Here is a 19502-nt window from a genome sequence, read left to right as displayed (position 1 = left end):
ATTTCTTGCAAAACAGTTTGAGTCTGCTTCTCTGCTTTTCTGGGGAAAAGATTCAACTATTAAAGGCTTACCATTGTTAGGAAGAGAATTTCAAACCCACCATTACTCCTTCCTCTCCACTGTCCCCCTCTTTATGTGTAAAAGGGCATGTAGCCTTCTGTTGGACCGGTCAGCCTTAGGGTGGCCTTCTCCCAAACATTTACCTTACTTTTTTTGCTGACCTCATTTTTGTTGGCCTTCGAACTCTGCACTCATTACATAAAGTACTTGTGCTCTCTCGCTAAAACATGGCAAAATTGGCTTACACCCAATTGTCACATTTAATTTACTTGTAAGTTCCTAGTGGTACTATCTGTACACAGGGTCTGTTAATTAAATGCTGCTAGTGGGCCTGCAGCACTGATTGTGCCACCCTCTTAAGTTGAATTTAAACATATCTCAGGTCTACCATTGCAACCTGTGTGTGCAGTTTTAAGCGTACATTTCAACTTGTCAAAACAAACCTCTTGCCAGGTTTGAAAGTTCCTTTTTTCTGACACATTTTATTGTTTTTACTTTTTCAAAAAAACAAACAGCAGCAAGGCTCAGGCCAGCAGGCCCCGTGTTGAAGCACCAATGAATACACATATAGCAAGCAGCGTTACACATGTCAAAATACATGTTCATAATCTCCAGTCCAGTGGCAGGCGAGGTTACATTCCAATCGGAGAAAAAAGCTGTTCAGCAGCCGCCCACAGCCTCAGTCTACTTGTCCCATGAATCTGGTCCATGCACTCCAAATTCAATCATACTTCTGCAGGAAACCCTCCGCGCCTTTTCCATCACTGTGCAGGAGTCCATACCTTTAACCCAAACATACATCTGTGCGACTGTACATTCCTCCAATGCCTGGCCAGGTCTCTTGACCACCATGTACTCTGTGGTAATTAAAGAGCGTGTGGCTTTAGAGTTTCCCACCGTATCCATGATCCCCAGCAAGATAATCTTAGGGTCGAGAGCTAGTGGTAATCCCATCACCTGCTCAATCTGACTGTTAACTGTAGTCCAATGTGCCTGCGGCCATGGGCAGGCCCACAGTACATGGTAGAGGGAGCCTGGAGAAAAACCACATTACAGACCTGCAGAGTCCCCAACACGTCAGCGCCAGAGATGCTCCGGGGACTTGCACTGGATCAAGCGGAAGGGCATAGGCATAGTAAGTGCCCTTGAGGCCATTTTCCCCTCCGCCCACTTCTTGTCTGCCATGGCCCCCACATCATTCTCCCACTGCACCAATCTAAGGGTCCCCAGGGGGTATGAAGTGTTAGTGACTAGTGATTTATACAGTCAGAATATGCCCCCTTGACCTAATTTGTCGGTGACCAATTTCCATTTTATCCAGTTGAATTTAGGGAGCCTCTTTCCTGAGTGGAGTGTGCGTTTAACTCCGCTCCATTCACTGCGGGGTGCCCAACCGTAGAGCAAAGAGAGTAGTACATGAGGATGGAGCAGAGTTAGTTCCAGTCTGTGGGCCAAGTCGCCTCTGTACGCCCATAACCAGTCATTAAAATTAACCAGTTGTGAAGCCCACTAATACAGCTGAATATCTGACCATCCTAACAAGTGCTTCGAACATAGAGAAACTGCGCTTTTCAAAGGACACTCTGGTGGTCTTTCCTGCCCACAGGAAAGTGGAGATATGCACCTGCAAGTCGGTAAAGAAAGTAGTTGGCAGTATATAGGGATAGTGCTGTAACACATTTGAGAAGCGAGGGAAAGATAACTTCTAAAAAAGTGCCCTGCAGCCTGCAATCGAAAATGGCAGCCTAGACCACTCCTCCATGTCTCTCCGTGCCCTAGCCATGAGCAGAGCTAAACTAAGGTCCCACTATCTCAATTTAGTAAGGGCTACCTTCATGCAGAACAGCCCTTCGCTATCTGCAGTTGAGTATCCACTCTCTCCAGGTCCAACGCCCCCCAAACTGGTACCAGGGTTGATATATTCCAGTTAACCCTAAGCCCAGAAGCCTCCCCATAGATCTCTAATAATGCTATGAGCCTCGGAAGGGTGTCTTGTGGTCTCTGAAGGAAGAGGAGCATATCATCTGCATAGAGTGAAACCCGTTCCTCGACCCCTCCCCCAGTTCAAAGCCGCTGAGTCTAGCGTATATCCGAATGAGCTCTGCAAGGGGCTTCCTCACCAAAACAAACAATAGTGGAGATAAGGGGCAACCAGGGAATCTCCTGGAAAGGGCCCCATTGATGCGGATCTGGGCCCACAGGTCTGTATACAGTATAGACATCCACCTTCAGAACCGGGGTCCAAACCCATTTTATGGAGGATCCCTAAGAGATAAGGCCAATGCGTCATATCGAAAGCCCGCTCGATATCAACCAGAAGGCGCTCCTCGCCTCCCTTCAGCTCCTTCCATCAGGCAAGTGCCAAATGCAACCCACGCAGACAATGCCGAGTGACCCTGCCTGGCATAAAACTGTTCTGATCAGCATGTACTACCGACCACACCACCGAGGTCAGGCAAGTGGCCAACACTTCGGCCAGGATTTTCACGTCCAGATTGATTAAATATACAACCCACACCCCTTTGGGGGTTTATTCGACTTCAGTATAACCCTAATGGTTGCACCTCTAAGGTCCTGCAGGAGTCTCTCAATGGTGCATACATCCTCACTTAGGGGCATATCAACAAGGGCTTTATCCCTGCTTTTTTGGCTTTAAAAGCCAAAAAAGCAGAGATAAAACTAGCACCCTATCAACAACAGGGTGCTAACATGCAAATTCGCATGTTAGCACCCTTTTACTCTACGCTTCCCCTTGCATCTCTAATGAGATGCAAAGGGGGCGTTCCAGAGTAAAATAATAGGAGAAATGTCGCTAAGCGACATTTCTCCTATTATCAAGAATATCGCTAACCTTGTTAGAGACAAAAAAAGCAGCTCTAACCGCGGTTAACGCTGCTTTTTTACGTCTGGTATTTTTCTGACTTAGCCATGATATCCTATGAGAGGAGGATATCATGGCTAAGTTTGACTGTCCCTATCAACAAGCTAACGTGAGATTATCGCTGGGTTTCCAGCGATAATCTCACGTTTGCCACTTAGCGTGAGGATTTTTATCGCTATTGAGATAAGCGTTGCTAATAGCACGCTATCTCAGTGATAAAAATCCACGCTAGCCAGCGATAATTATCCTAGCGCTAAGTGCGCTTAGCGATAATTATCGCCGGTTGTTGTTGATATGCCCCATAGTGCCAACAAATGAGGAGTTAACAGAGACGTGTAACATTTGTAAATTTTCAGTGGAAACTCGTTAGACATTTGGCCTTCCCAGAGGGCATTGCAGATATCACCTGTTGGACCTCCTCTGCAGTGACACATCAAGGTCCCCCCTCTTCAGTTCCAAGAGATTACACACTGGAGAATCCAGGCTTATGGGCTTGTCCTGCTCTTGGTATATAGGTCCCAAAAATGCACGGCAAATCCCCGTCAGTATCTCACCCTCTGTTGACCACTGTTCTGTCACCAAAGTGCATGGGTGGTTGGCCATCACCAGCCAGTAAATCAGTTTACCCACCTTGTCCCCCTTCTCTCATACCCGACCTTGGGAATGGAGCTAGCTAAATTTTGCCATGTCTTATAACTTGTAGAGAAGGTCCAGGTTTGCCTGGGCCAGCTGGTGCTGGGCAGACTGTGGAAGGGAGGTCTCAGTGGAGTGCTCCAGGTCTATCATCTCATCCTCAAGATGCAGCAGCTCCCCCTCCTTTCGCCTTGTGTGCCCACCTGTGGACAAGAAAGCCCACCTTTGAGGGCCATCTTTGGATCTCCCATAGGTTCACAGGACAGGAGACAGAACCTTTAAAATATCCCATAATTGTGTCTCTGATTTCCTCTGCAAAATATCCTGTGCGAACCAAGCATTCAACTCCCTCAGCCTCCTCTCACCTCAGTGTCTGCCTCCCACTGCCAGAAACACAGGGGAGTTGGCAACTAGTGCCCAGGGAAGGATATGGGACTGCTTAATGAACTCGGTGTCTGAGGATGGGAGGAATAAATAATCCAGGCAGGAAGACGTGCCATGGGGAGAGAAATAGTACATGAACTTCCTCTCGTCACAGCGATGCAGTCACCAGGCATCCTCTAACCCTAGTGCGTCCACCCAGGACCGTAGGCGTGTACTGCACAGGACTCCCAGTGTGAAGGTTGTGTCCATCACCGGGTCACTCAGTGCATTGCAAACCGCCCCAGTAGAGTAAACCCTGGGGAAACTGCTGATAAGTTCTTGGCCACCACCTCCAGGGTCGTCCCCAGCAGCTGAGGAGGTGCGTGCTCCCCAGCACCACAAATCGCCCCAGCTAACTAATGTGTACCTCCAGGACCACCAGTGGGAACGTCCATTTCAGCAAAATGGCCTCCTCATGTAGCCCAAGTGGTAGACTCTAGTGCATCGAAATCTCCCCAGAAAAAAGCACTTGGTCCCCAGGAGGTGTGTTTCTTGTAGCAAAATGACCACAGGGCCATGTCTCTGGCATATGCCATGACTGCCCCTCACTTGATCTTTTTGTTGAGGCCATTCACGTTCCCCTAAGGGACCTGCCACTATCTCTGGACCCAGTATCAATCAATTAATCAATCATGGCATTTGTAAAGCGCACTACATACCCGCGAGGGTCTCAAGGCGTTGGGGGGGGGGGGAAGCTGCTACTGTTCGAAGAGCCAGGCCTTGAGAAGTCTTCTGAAGGTCAGAAGGTCTTCGGTCTGCCACAGGCGGATGGGGAGGGTGTTCCATGTCTTGGCGGCGAGGTGGGAGAATGATCTGGCGCCGGCGGTCACTCTTCAGATGCGGGGGACGGTGGCGAGGGCGCGGTCTGCGGAGCGGAGCTGGCAGGTAGGGGTGTAGAGGCTGAGTCGGCTGTTGAGGTACGTTGGTCCGGTATTGTGGAGTGCCTTGTGTGCGTGGGTGAGGAGTTTGAAGTTTATCCTTTTGTTGACAGGGAGCCAGTGCAGGTCTCTCAGGTGGGGTGTGATGTGGCTGTGGCGAGGGACGTCAAGAATCAGGCGTGCGGAGGCGTTCTGGATGCGTTGAAGCCATTTCAGGAGTTTGGCCGGGGCTCCTGCGCAGAGTGTGTTTCCGTAGTCCAGTCTACTGCTGACGAAAGCCTGGGTGACCGCCCTTCTTGTTTCGGTGGGGATCCACTTGAAGATCCTGCGAAGCATGCTGAGGGTGTTGAAGCAGGAGGAGGAGATGGCGTTGACCTGCTTCGTCATGGAGAGGGTAGAGTCAAGGATGACCCCTAGGTTGCGTGCGTGGGTGGTGGGTGTTGGGGGTGTTCCTAGTGCAGTCGGCCACCAGGAGTCGTCCCAGGCCGAGGGGGTGGATCCGAGGATGAGGACCTCCGTCTTGTGTGAGTTCAGCTTCAGTCGGCTGTTCCTCATCCAGTCGGTGACGGCCTTCATTCCTTTGTGGAGGTTGGTTTTGGCGGTGTGGGGGCCCTTGGTGAGGGAGAGGATCAGCTGGGTGTCGTTGGCATAGGAGATGATGTTGAGGTCATGCCGACGTGCGATGTGGGCGAGTGGTGCCATGGAGCCGTTGAACAACGTTGGGCTGAGGGATGAGCCTTGGGGTACGCCGCAGATGATCTTGGTGGCTTCAGAGCGGAAGGGGGGGAGGCGGACGCTCTGTGTTCTGCCGGAGAGGATGGAGGAGGACCAGTCCAGGGCCTTCTCTTGGATTCCGGCGTCGTAGAGGCGTGTTCGTAGTGTGCGGTGGCAGACCGTGTTGAAGGCGGCTGACAGGTCCAGGAGGATGAGGGCCGCGGTTTCTCCGTTGTCTAGTAGGGTCTTGATGTCATCGGTGGTGGCGATGAGGGCAGTTTCGGTGCTGTGGGTGCTGCGGAACCCGGCCTGGGACGGGTCCAGGATGCTGTTCTCCTCAAGGAAGCTGGTCAGTTGTTTTTTGACGGCCTTTTCGATGGGTCGGAAGTTCTTGAGGTCCTTGGGGTCCGCCTTGGGTTTCTTGAGTAAGGCGTTGATCTCTGCATGCTTCCAGCTCTCCGGGAAGGTCGCTGTCTCAAAGGAGATGTTGATGGTTTTCCGGAGATGGGGTGCGATGGTGCTGCTGGCTTTGTTGAACATGTGGTGTGGGCAGGGGACTTCCGGGGATCCCGAGTGGACGGTGTTCATGATCTTGATGGTGTCGTCGTCGTTGATGATGGTCCAGGCGATTAGGCGGTTGGTGCGGGTGGTGGTCGTGGGAGCGGGGGTCTCAGTGGTTGCTGGGGTGGTGACGGCATTGAAGCTGTCGTGGATGTCTGCGATCTTGTGATGGAAGAAGTTGGCCAGCGAGTCGCACAGGTCTTGTGAAGGTGGGATGTTGTTGGTGTTGGAGAGTTCCTTCACGATGTTGAAGAGCTCTTTGCTGTTGTGTGCGTTGTTGTCTAGGTGGTCTTTGAAGGAGGTCCTTTTGGTGGATCTGATGAGGTGGTGGTGTCTGTGGGTGGCGTTCTTGTGGGCTGTGTAGCTTTCCGGTGTTCGTTCACAGATCCAGTTTTTTTTGAGTTTTCGGTAGGTTAGCTTGGAGGCCTCGAAGTCTTCGGTGAACCAGCTGGCTTTCTTGCTATTGTGGGTGTTGGAGGGCATCTTGAGCGGGGCGAGGGTGTTAGCGCATTCATTGATCCACTGTTTGAGGTTGCGAGCGGCGGTGTCAGGGTCGGTCGGATCTGCGGGTGGGCTCCGGGCGAGTGTGGTAGAAAGCTGGTCTTCGGTGACTTGGCTCCAGCAGCGGCGTGGAATCTGTTGGGTGCGGTGGTGCGTAGTGGGTTTCCGGAAGGTGAAGTGGATGCAGCGGTGATCGGTCCAGTGGAGCTCGGTGGTGAGATTGAATGAGATGTGGGAGCTTGCAGAGAAGATGGGGTCAAGCGTGTGGCCGGCGGAGTGGGTGGGTGTAGTGACGAGTTGTCTGAGTCCAAGGTTGGCGAGGTTGGTGATCAGGGTGGAGGAGTTGGTGTTGTTGTTGTTCTTGAGGTGGAAGTTTGGGTCCCTGAGGAGGATGTAGTCCATGGAGGCGAGGGCGTGTGTGCTGACGAAGTTGGTGATGGAGTCGCTGAACTGTGCTCGTGGTCCAGGGGGTCTGTAGATGAGGGTTCCTCTGAGGGTGGTGTTGGGATCGGTGTGGATCTGGAAGTGCAGGTGTTCGGCGGAGCTGAGGGTGTCGTAGGTGTTGGTTGAGACTTTGAGAGAGTTCCTGTGGATGGTGGCGATTCCTCCTCCAACTCCATTGGTGCGGTCCCTGCAGGAGATCTTATAGCCTTCCGGGATGGCTATGGCGATGTCGGGTGCCGAGGAGGGGTTCAGCCAGGTCTCCGTCAGGAAGGCGACGTCTGGGGTGTTGGAGTCCAGTAGGTCCCAGAGTTCCATGGCGTGTTTGCGTGCGGAGCAGGTGTTGAGAAGGATGCATCTGAGGTGGTTGGGTTCTTTGGTAGGTGGGTTGGCCGGCCAGATGCTGGTGAAGCTGCAGTTTCGGCAGGAGAAGGGTCCTTGGGTGCGCTTCGGGGCGGCCAGGCAGCAGGTGCGTGATCGTCCGGCGTTGAGTGCGTGGAGGGTGCTGGAGTCGTAGCAGAGGCGGGCGTTGTGGCGTTCGCGGGGGCCAGGGTTTCTGGCGCTGGGCGCGGTTCAAGCTCGGACAGGCGCAGACGGGCTTGCCTTAGGCGCGTCTTCGGCAGGCCTAAGGCACGGCCGCTGCGCGCGATCGCACAGCGGCCACCATATATGGGGAGGTGGGGGGGAGGAGCAGCTGGGAGGCGGTAGGCTGGAGGTAGGGGCAGCAAATGGACAGTCAGGGGGGCGGGGCCGCAGGGGACGCTGCGGCGGGAACGGGAACGGTGAACGGCATGGAGGGCAAGGGCACAGAATCACGGGGGCACAGAAGGAAAAACAGGCACAGATCACGGGCATCACAGAAGGAAAAACGGGCACAGATCACCGGGGCACAGAAGGAAAAGTGGGCACAGATTACGGGGGGGCACAGAAGGAAAATCGGGCACAGATTTCGGGGGCACAGACCACAGAAGAAAAAAAGGGCACAGAGCACAGGGGTCACAGAAGGAAAAACGGGCACAGATCACAGGGGCACAGAAGGAAAAATGGGCACAGAATCACGGGGGTGACGATGGGAACAGAAGGAAAGAAGGGTACAGGAGAAAATACAGGCACAAGGGAAAGACAGACAACAGCAGTCACAGAGAGCAAAATAGAAAACGATACAGGCAGTACAATGAACAATAGAACAGACCTAAGGCCTACCACTGGACACCAGGGATGAGGCGCAGGTGGCAGCCTGCGGGTGGAGGAGGGCCTCAACTTCTCTTAGCAGTGGCAGCTGGGGCAGGGACAGGACGCACAGATGGTGCTGTGCGGAGGGGGAGCGACCTACCTAACAAGGTCAAGGGTTGCTCACCTCACCGCGCAGCGGCCTCCATATATGGAGAGGTGGGAGGGAGGAGCAGCTGGGAGGTGGGAGGCGGGAGGTAGGGGCAGCAAATGGACAGTCAGGGGGGACGCAGGGTATGCAGCGGCGGGAACGGGAGTGGTGAATGACACGGAGGGCAAGAGCACAGAATCACTGTGGTCACAGAAGGAAAAACGGGCACAGATCACGGGGGCACAGAAGGAAAAACAGGCACAGATCACAGGGGGCACAGAAGGAAAAACGGGCACAGATCACGGGGCACAGAAGGAAAAATGGGCACAGAATCATGGGGGTGACGATGGTAACAGAAGGAAAGAAGGGTACAGGAGAAAATACAGGCACAGGGGGAAGACAAACAACAGCAGTCACAGAGAGTATGTTAGAGTATGTGTTTGAAAGCATGCATAGAACACCTGTGTGAGGTCCCGAGCACTGAGCCCCGAGCACTGAGCTTGTACAGCAGAACAGTAAATATCTAAAGTAACCAACCAACTGCTAGAGGCCCTGCAACTAGCGGCTGCTGAGCACCCATCCCAACCGCCTCCCTACACTTCCCTCCCTTGAAGCATCTGTCACACTGGAAAATAGAAAACTCAAACTCGCCAAGGGGCAGAGTTCCAATGGCCCCAAATCAGTGGCAGTGATTCAGAATGCTGTGTCCTTCAAATGGCTACTTAGAGAGCACATCACTCTCCCAGAGGGAACCACTACTCCACCTCTCCACCAGGGCCCTAGTCTGAGTCGGACACTCCTCCACCCAGGCCCAGGCTCTCTCCCGGGTATCAAAGAAAGACATATGGTCATTGTAGATAACTTTGAGGCTTGCTGGAAATTGCAGCATGTACGTGGTCTGCATCACTCGGAACTTCTCCTTGACCGCCTAAAAGGTGCACCTCTGCTGCTGCACCTTCAGCTTATAATCAGGGAAGAGCATCACCTTCATCACCCTGCAGAGCAGTTCACGTGCCTCCGGTCCTCTCGGAGTATTGCGTCTCTCTCCACAAAGTTAAGGAGCAGGGCACTGATCGACTGACGGGTGCCCCTGCGGATGGCTTGATTGCCAGGGACCTGTGCAATAGCTTCATCACAAAATGAGCTAACAACGAGTCCTCAGGGACCCACAACCTGATCCATTCGGCTATGAAGCCAGTGGGTTGGGCCTCTCCATTCCCTTTGGACCCCCCACAATGTGGACATTGTTCCTGCGAGACCTGCCCTCAGCGGCCTCCATTGTTGTCTCCAGGAGGCCCACCCAGCACCAGAGGGCCATCAACTCATTCTGGAATGATTTGGTGATACCCTCCACCTTATTTAGCCACCCCTCCACCTCTGAGACTCTCTCAAACATGTTGGGGGGGTCCTGGTGGAGTCATGTGTGATGAAGGCCGTAGACTCGGGCAGGACCACCTCCTCCGCCCTCTCTCCTGACCCCTGAACAGGGACCGAAGCTTTGTCCTTGCCCATGTCTCCTCACCACCACACTCGGTCTAGTAATGTGCAACTAATGGGTCACCAGTAGCAGAGTTCACCCTGGGGCCCTCGAGAAAGGGACCCTACGCACCACCATGCCCACCAGCTCACTAGGGGTGCTTCCAACTTGATGTCTCACTCACCAGGTGCCAGGGGCTCCCGCAGTTCAACCATCATGGCTCCAGGCCACCTCGGCAACAGTCACCAGTTCCACTTCAATAGGTGAAATGGGGTTCTCTAGTTGGAGGAGGTATGCACCCTGTCCAAGTAGGGATCCCCACTCTAGTCAGGGTAAATCAGGTACAGTCCCTAAATTAACCTGCGCTCACACTCTGTTAACTTGGTGCAAAGCAGGCAAGTTTAATGTAAGAGGCGATGTGTAAAGCATTTGCAAAACTTATTACAGTAAAACAGTGAATACGCAGCACAAAAATAATCTACGCCTGGTTAGGATTGAGCTTTATTTATTGCACAAATCAAGACAAAAATGACCACAATCCAATAAATAGAACTTGAGATATGAATTTGTAAAGATTAGATGAAAACACAGTGCTTAGAAGTTACTAGCGGGGCCAGCTGTATGCACAGACAGGTCCCACTAACAAAGTACCTTAGATGGAGCAAAGTGTCGACGTAGAACACTCAAGGTGAGGAGTCAAGGAAGCACCGCGTCGTCATCGATCTGTGGATGGAGGCGAGCATCGGTGCCAATCTGCGCAGTCGATGAAAGCTTCAGTGTTGCACCACTTGTTGATGCAGGCGCTGCGTCGATATTGAGCCACGATGTATGTCGATGTCTAGCGGCTTTGGTGATAGGATCGCTGTCATAGTCGAGCCACATAAGCACTGGAAATGCTGTAGTAGAGCAGCTGCTGCATTGGCACCGAAGGGCGGTGAGCAAGCGCCGATCGGTGCAAAGTCGCTGCTGCGTTGACGTCAAGGGTTTCAGCAGCTGCAAAACCCACTTCTGAGGCCCAGGACTTGAGGGGGAACCTCAGGCAATGATACGACTCACAGATTACAGTGTCCAGCAGCACCAGGAGAGTTGCAAGAAGTCTTTTGTGTCCCTGAGATTTCAGGAAACAGGAGTCAAGCAGTCCAGTTCTTTGAGTCACTCTAGGTCCAAGTGATGAAAGTCTAGTCCTTCTCAAACAAGCAGGAAAGGCAGCAGGCATCAGGCAGGGAAGCACAGCAGAAAAGCAGTTCTCTCAGAGCAGCAGTCCCACAGAGTAGTAGTCATTCAGCAGCACAGCAGTCCTTCCTCCTGGCAGAGTATCCACAGGTCCAGCAGTGTCTTAAATTGGTGGGGTGAGAGGTGCTATTTATAAATTGGTTCTCTGGTTCTGTAAGGTGAGAGAAGATTCTGGAAGGGTCCTTTGACGTTCCAGGGGTTTCCAGCTTCCCCAGCCCTGGCATCAAGCTGGATACTCTGACAATTTAGGGTTGTCAGGCCTTTTGTCAGAAGACTGGGCACATCCTGTTCAGGTGCAGGTGTCAGCTCCTCCCTCCCCTCTTAGCTCAGGAAGGTCCATGAGTCTGGTAATGGGCCATAAGGATGTAAAAGACACACCTCAGTTCCCTTTGTGTGTGACTGTCTAGCGGGAATGCACAGTGCCCAGCAGCCACCCAACCCAGACTTGTATTGAAGGCAGGCAGAGGCACACAGGGCTTAGGAGCAGAGAAATGTCAACTTTCTAAATGAGCCTGGCTGATGAGGGGTGATACCCAAAAATCAGTCCCAGAATGCTTGTTCCGGTCCAGGGAGGACCTGGCCTGGCAGTTCAGGTTGGACTGTTCCCATAGGGAGCAGGGTCAAGACTGATTGGCATATGGCTGGGTCCAAAGTGTGGTGGTGCGGTGAGCCAACAAAACTATGGATTAAACCCAGATCAGTGACTGGGGTGAATCTTTGATTTGTTCAGCATTCCATCCACCATCTGCTCTTTTAACTTTCTAAAAGTGGCATTTCTAAAGGTGTAATCATAAATCCAACTTTATCATTAATGAGGATTTATTGTTACAAGTCCATTGGTACCAAGCACTACTATCCTACCCCTTCCCAATCAGGAATTATACTTAACAGAAGTATTAAGTAATCCCCAATGTTAACCTACAAGAGGGGTAGGCCTCATAGTATTAAAAAACAAATCTGTGTTTCTTTCACTACCAGGACATGTCAAGCCAAAATCTATATGCCCTGCCATTTATTTACACAGCACCTTGCCAGAGCCAACCCTAGCGGTGACTTACATGTAATAAAAGGGGAGTTTAGGTTTGGCAAGAGGTTTTAAATAACAAGTAGACTTGGCAGTGAAACTGCACATACACGCTCTGCAGTGGCAGGCCTGAGACATGTTTGCAGAGCTCCTTAAGTGGGTGGTACGATCAGTGCTGCAGGCCCCCTAGTAGCATTTAATTTACAGGCCCTGGGCACACTTTACTAAGGACTTACAAGTAAATTAAATATGCCAATTGTGAATAGAGGGAAAAGGGGGAGAAATAAAGTTATTTCTTTTCCTTACCCCTCCCCTGGGAAGGCGTTGCATTGTGACCCTTTCCCAAGTCTTCTGCTCATGGTAGATTTAGGAATGGGCCAAAATCCATGGATTGGTGCATGGAAATACAAGGCAGCAACTTGTGCTGCCTTGCGTTACTCCAGATTTACCAATCACCGCAGGGCCATTTCAGGTTGCCTTGTGTGGTCTTGGTAAACCTGACTTTAGTGTTGCGTTGCCCTTGCGTTAACTTGTGTGATGCAAGAGCAATGTAACACTATGATAAATCTGCCCCTCAGTATTTGAGATTGTGTTGTGCCCTGATGCGGGGAACTTATGCCACGCCCCTATTCATGTACCTATAGCTTTTCTTTCCGTCAACTGAGTGACCCATTGATTGACATCGTGCAAAAGTACTTGCGTGGATTGTGAAGTCCTAGCATTTGATGGGCAAGGTGCTGCAGAGATGAGCTTGAATGCACTTCTTTACCCATTTGTTATGCCTGACTTCTTGCAGCTGGTATTGTGGTCTGGGCTTGCTTCCTAAGAGGGCGGTCGTATCCCAGATTCTCTGTTTTTATTCAGGACACACATTTCTCATTGTTCTTCCTTGAGCCTTCCTTGTCTCTGGACCATCCCCCTTCTAGGCTATGCTCCTCATTCCTGTGGAGACAGGTAGGAGAGGACTAAGTGCATAGAGGGAGGTGCAAAGCAAATTCATGCTGAAATTGCACCCAATTACGAGTTGGGCAGATAACAGGGAATTATGTGTTATTTCACATTCCTAGGTGTGCAAGAATGCATCTGTGCTAGCACATCTACCTTAATCACAAGAGCACACATCTGAAACTCACCCCCCTTCCAATCCTATTTTAGGCACACACAAAAATAGCCCCCATCATGTTAAGCGTCTTGTGTTGCAGTCTTTATTCTCCTGGATTAAGGTGGAAGAAAGTAAAGGACTCTATTAGTTCCATTGTGCCTCGTTCAACGTCTGATCGTCACCCTCTTCTTATGCGCTTGTCCAGGATGGCTTGCCTGGCCTTCACTGCTCCGGGTGTAGGTGTAGCATGACCGTGCTCCCACTCTGGGTTCTCCTGTTCCTGGACACCATCTCATACACATGTTCCGCTGTGTGCTCTTCTGGCCCACCCAGTGGACCCTTCTGAGTATAATGAGAGCAAGTTATGAGTTATGGGTTTAGGATCTCCCGTTGATACATTATTCGGAAACAACTCTAGAATACATTTTTGTTCTCTCATTAAAGGAGCTTTGAATGTTGGAACTGATGTATTCTTAGCAAATCTTGTGGTGTAACCCAGACTCACCTGCAGTGGCGGCTCCTCCGCAATGTGCTCACCCTATCTGCGGAACAAGCATCAGAGGCACAACTAGAGCCAAATTTCGGGGAGGCTAAGAAGTTTTTTGGGGGGGGCTGCATCTTTAAGCAATAGACATAGTGGAGCTGATTTGGGGGGGTGCTGAATCTTTAAGCAATAGGCAGAGTGGAGCTGCAGGGGCTCTTAGAAGGGGTGAAACAACAGCAAGGCCTCATTAACATGCAAATGGTCTTTTAAAAACCTGTGAAGTGCTCGGGTGCGGCTGTGTGTGTGCCCGGGAAGCTGTCTCAGCCAGGCTGCCACACGACGGGGGGCTGAAGTCCTTTGAGTCCAATGGGTGTTGCGCGCCTGACAAGCATGCATCGGTCAGACGCTTGCACTGAGGCCCTCTTTCCTGAGGATCAGCTTAAGGCATTTAAGACTGCCTTCAGGATGACGCCTGGTAATATAGTAAGTATACAAAACAGTGATGGATGGAATGCTTGAATTAATCTCAGCTACAGATAATCACTCGGGCCACATCTCAATCCATTGTTATTCTGTCCACAATGCCACCTCAGCTATATGGAAATCAGCCTTGACCCTGCTGCAATGGAAACAGTCCAGCCCGAACTGCCAAGCCAGGTCCTCCCTGAACCAAAACACAGGACCGGTATCGCCCGAGTTATGGGCTCATCAGGCAGGTACGGCTTGGTTCCAGTGACGCAGTGTGCACGAGACACACGTCTGGGAATACTCCTCCCACTTAGGAACAGTGAAGGATGGATCGCTTGAATTAATCTCAGCCACTATTAATCACTCGAACCGCGAGCTACCCACAACCGGTTCCGTCCTGGTTGCCAGTGGCTGAGATGAATTCAAGCATTCTACCCATCACCTTGTGTTTTTGCATTTGCCTACGACCATAGAGCATTCTGCAATGGACGGCGTGCAGTCATTAAGCCAACAGTGCACTGGCGTGGAGCACTGAGGAGGGGGACCTGCGGGAACACCATTTTGAATGGCTTGTGCAGGTCCTGGCTTCCTGGGTTGGCCCCTCCATGCATGACCTGGTCAGTGGCATAACCAAACTTGAGGGGGTCCCCCTGTAAAGTACATGGAACCTCCCTATCCCCCCCACTCCCCCACCACCACGCTCCGGACAGAGTCAGGAGCTCTCAGGCCAGGGGCCCGCCACCCGTGCACTGTGCCGGAGGGGGCCCTGGAGCTTGGGCCCTCCCCGCACCGCAGGGAATGCGGTGGATAATGTTAGTACATTGTAGTTGTGCAGGAACATTGTCAAGGCAAAGGAGGGAATAGGGTTAAGAAGCAGGGAAAATGTATACAACAGTATTTAATAGGACCACAGTCTTTCTTATTAACCTTTACCGCGCTTAGGAATGTCCCACTTAACTAATCCCATGCACACCATGCCTACTGTTATTCATATTTGACTACTTTAAAAACGTTTTTGGGATCGTGCATAGTTTTGGGGTTTTGTTCAGAATAGGTTTTTAAAAAAATATTTTGCTGTTATTAGAACATTACAAGGATTTATATATTAACAAAAACTGTTTTGTGCTCCTTCACTGGCTCAGGTGATGGCAACAAACCGAAAATCAGGATCGCCAAAGGATGCTCCTCGTTGAATAGAGGAAACGTCACCACGTCCTCCGACTACGGCAGGGAGCGCACAGTGCAGTCTGTTTACTATTGTACCACCGACTTGTGCAACAAGGAGCTCCCGGTGATAGGTGGGTGAAAATCATGTCTTTCCAGTGCTATGGTGAAGCGTTGACAAAAGTAGGTGTGATCTGTACTTGTAGCGGGAAAACTCTACATTTGTTCCTACGTTATGTGCAAACGTAACCCAGTGGGCTTAATTTAGAAATCCCGCTAGAGACAGTTGTAATGTATTGCGTTTACGTATATAACTCATGCACTGCAGGAGTATGTTCTGAGATACCTATATGCAAGTCAAGGGTGAGGGCGTCAAAAACATTTCACTCTTGAAATTCATTTTGTTTTCTGCTTAAACAATTATCTCCTGAAATGCCGCCTCCTCGCACACTTGATGTGAACACTACATGATTTCATGGCCATGTTAGAGACTTATGGGGACCCTGACAGGACACATTTTGGCGGGGCCCTGTTTTGGAAAACCTTGAATTTACTACCCGTTTTCAGGTAAATCAAATTCTCATTGTCCAAAACAGTATTGAATGGTATACCAAACTCTCAGAAATGGACACACACAAACACCGAAAGCTGCCCAGCATCCACCAGGTAAAAGAAAGCTTGAGCGAGCATTGACACATTTTTGTTAATGGGCCTAGTTGTTTTTTTGTCTGGAAACAATAATACTTCAGGTGGAAATCACTGTTTAAGCTGCATGTTCCTCCCATTGTAGGGGACAGAGCGAGGGTGTCTTGTCTGATGTGCAGTAGCCGAGTGCATAGTATTAAAATAAGACACATACACTTAGCGCTTGAAGTTGCAGCTTTCATTTCTAGATACCAATAATCACAAATAAATCGACACTTTCCTACTGCCATTCTCACTGTGTAGTAATCACGTTAGACCAGGCAAGTAAGAGACCATGTACTTTATTGACTGTTCGTCCAGGAACTGACCTCCTGGCATTCAAACCATCACATTCTATCACCATGGCAGTGACATCATAGGTGGTACAGAGTGGATAATGGCAACCTCACACTGCAGTGAGGATTTCAACATTACGTTCAGGAAGAATTCGATACATGCCTCTTTTATGTTCGCTCACACGTGCCACTCGCTGCGCCCCACTGCATCACATCACTCTCAAGGAGATAGACAATAGCCAGTACTGTGGTTTAACCAAGGGTGTAGCCTTTTATTCATATAGACACCACTCACTGTGAAATGATAAGTCGCATCCTTTGGCATAGTTAAGCAAACATTGTTATGAGAACACCGTTCATAAGATCAGCCAGATCATACATAATTGATTTTGAGAAGCAGGTCATAGGGCAGATGAACAGCTCATAGATTATGCAAGCCACACTTCAGTATCTCGACCTTTCTTTACAAAGGAACCTTTCAAAGAGGTTAAAGTCAAGTGCCAGCAGGCCCCTTAACCGTATTCATCGCCCTCACCTTAAACCAAGGTCATCCCTTGATTAGTAACTTCCAGGGCACCGCAACGCGGTCCATCCCTGCCAGGGGAGACCTACCACTAGGCCAAATCCCCCAAAATGTTCAATTTCTGGCATCCCGGGGTAGGGCAGAAAGGCCAGGACCACCAGCAGGTCAGTCCCCCCTCCTGCCTGCCCAGTGCCCACATTAATTCAACCCCCTTCCAAGGGGAAAGTCAAGTAAATCAGTCCACATTTGGGGTAGCCCCCATTTCTTCTGGAAGAAAATCCGCCAATACCGCTACATTCTGCCTTCATGCCAGGGTGGGTGGGTGGCCGTGCAAATCCAGTGCGATGGCTCTTGGTGCTCAGTGAAGGGAAAAGAGGCCGATCGTTCGTCTCGCGGGACCTTTTAAAGCTGCTGCCTCCTTGAGCAGCCCCCAATGACGTCTTGGGAGCCACCCCTCCGATGTGGCGACAACAACAGAGGACAACACTCCCCCTCGGCTGCTCCGGCCCGTTCCGCGACTAAGGGCGCCACTCTGCTATGCGCCGGGTGCGCCTTCATAGTGCGCTCACACGTGCCACTCGCTGCGCCCCACTGCATCACATCACTCTCAAGGAGATAGACAATAGCCAGTACTGTGGTTTAACCAAGGGCGTAGCCTTTTATTCATATAGACACCACTCACTGTGAAATGATAAGTCCCATCCTTTGGCATAGTTAAGCAAACATTGTTATGAGAACACCATTCATAAGATCAGCCAGATCATACATAATTGATTTTGAGAAGCAGGTCATAGGGCAGATGAACAGCTCATAGATTATGCAAGCCACACTTCAGTATCTCGACCTTTCTTTACAAAGGAACCTTTCAAAGAGGTTAAAGTCAAGTGCCAGCAGGCCCCTTAACCGTATTCATCGCCCTCACCTTAAACCAAGGTCATCCCTTGATTAGTAACTTCCAGGGCACCGCAACGCGGTCCATCCCTGCCAGGGGAGACCTACCACTAGGCCAAATCCCCCAAAATGTTCAATTTCTGGCATCCCGGGGTAGGGCAGAAAGGCCAGGACCACCAGCAGGTCAGTCCCCCCTCCTGTCTGCCCAGTGCCCACATTAATTCAACCCCCTTCCAAGGGGAAAGTCAAGTAAATCAGTCCACATTTGGGGTAGCCCCCATTTCTTCTGGAAGAAAATCCGCCACAGGGTGAGTCGGCCACTGTCGAACGCACCCTCCCCCCGCTACCCCTGACCAAAACGGGACTGCAGGTGCTTGTATGTCCAAAGAAGGGGCCCCCCTAGGGGGCCTCGCTCCATCCCGTGCACCCCCCACACTATGAGTGCCTAAGGACACGCTTCAGCCCCAGTTTCTCCCACAGGTGCCCATTTACTACTTGGATACAAATGCACCTTATAAACTGTAAGTCATAGCGACCTTATTGTCTGGTTATGGAGCCTCCTAGCCGCGTAGAACGTTCCCATGCGTTATTGCAAGAATTCCTCGTTATTGAAAGAATTCCTTCCCTCCCAAGCTCAGCTCCGCTCACGGCAGCGGAATAATAAAATCCTACCCCTTTCGGGCCCCTGGGACCTCCGGGTAGCTATACCCTTCTGCGACCTCATGCCCTCCCCGTAAAGCGGAGCTGCTAATCCTCCTATAGCCATGAGCGCCCCTTTCCTTACGGGGGGGCTCTTCCCCACCCCCGCACGACCCCATTATGGGGGCTAGGGGGTATGTTTCTACCTCCTGTACTCCAATGGGAACCCTTTTTACTACTAGGAACCGACTACCCCTTAAACTGGAAGCCTACCAACCTTATTGTCTGGCTACGGACCCTCCTGGCCTCATAGTTCGCTCCATCGCATTATTACAAGAATTCCTCGCACCCAGCTCGACTTTCTCCAGACCAGGGCGTGAATAAAATTCTACGCTAACTGTGCTCTACATTAGCCCCTAGCATTTTCCGTGTAACCAGCTACTGCGCTTCTACCAACATATGCCCACCAACTTGATGCCACCGCTCTCTATTATTATCTGGGAAGTCTTGTGATAATTACTCACCCTCTCCTTGGCCCAGAGTTGAGAAGGCCCCCCAGACCACGCTATATCCCGTTTTCCTTGAACCTAAGGCGAGCTGTGTTTCCGCCATCCTGTCTCTCAAAGGGAACTACTACCCCAAGACCTACGATGAATTCCACGCTGGCGCAACCCTCATTACTTTCCTCCGGGCATCTGGGGTATTACTGCTTGCCTAGATCAGCTTCTTTGCCACCCTGCCCACAGCCCTAACCGGGGCCCACCCAACCTATACTGCCTGTGGTATTACTACCGACCGCAAGTAAAGGCTTCTTTTCGGACCATTGGTCATTAAGCAGAGGCGTAATATCGAACCTTCATACCGCCTTGTGATAAGTTACCTGGGCCACGAATGCTTTATACAATGTGTCTTTGCGACTAGTAAGAACCTCTAATAGCGCCCCTTGGGCTGGGAGAGCCCCCCACTACCCTATCTCCCGGTTTTACTTAAGATATCCACTTCCTTCCCCAAAGACACTAGTGTCCAAAGACCTCCGAGCGACCGCTTCCCCGCAGCTCGAATCCCAGAGCGGAACTGCAGGCGACCCCGTTAAGAATACCATGT

General features: G+C 51.1%; 1 protein-coding gene across 1 annotated transcript in view; it reads left to right on the top strand.

The window, feature by feature from the left end:
- Positions 1-19502, top strand: part of LOC146808922 (urokinase plasminogen activator surface receptor-like) — a 371935-nt gene that overhangs the window by 77923 nt on the left and 274510 nt on the right. Inside the window, exon 3 of the mRNA XM_085615725.1 lies at positions 15344-15499. Within this exon, the coding sequence (XP_085471851.1) occupies positions 15344-15499 (156 nt within the window). The remainder of the gene's footprint in view (positions 1-15343; positions 15500-19502) is intronic.

This window comes from Triturus cristatus, chromosome 7, assembly GCF_964204655.1.
Source record: "Triturus cristatus chromosome 7, aTriCri1.1, whole genome shotgun sequence".
Taxonomy (NCBI): domain Eukaryota; kingdom Metazoa; phylum Chordata; class Amphibia; order Caudata; family Salamandridae; genus Triturus; species Triturus cristatus.
Note: the sequence above shows the minus strand (reverse complement) of the source record. Positions and strands in the feature narration are given on the sequence as shown.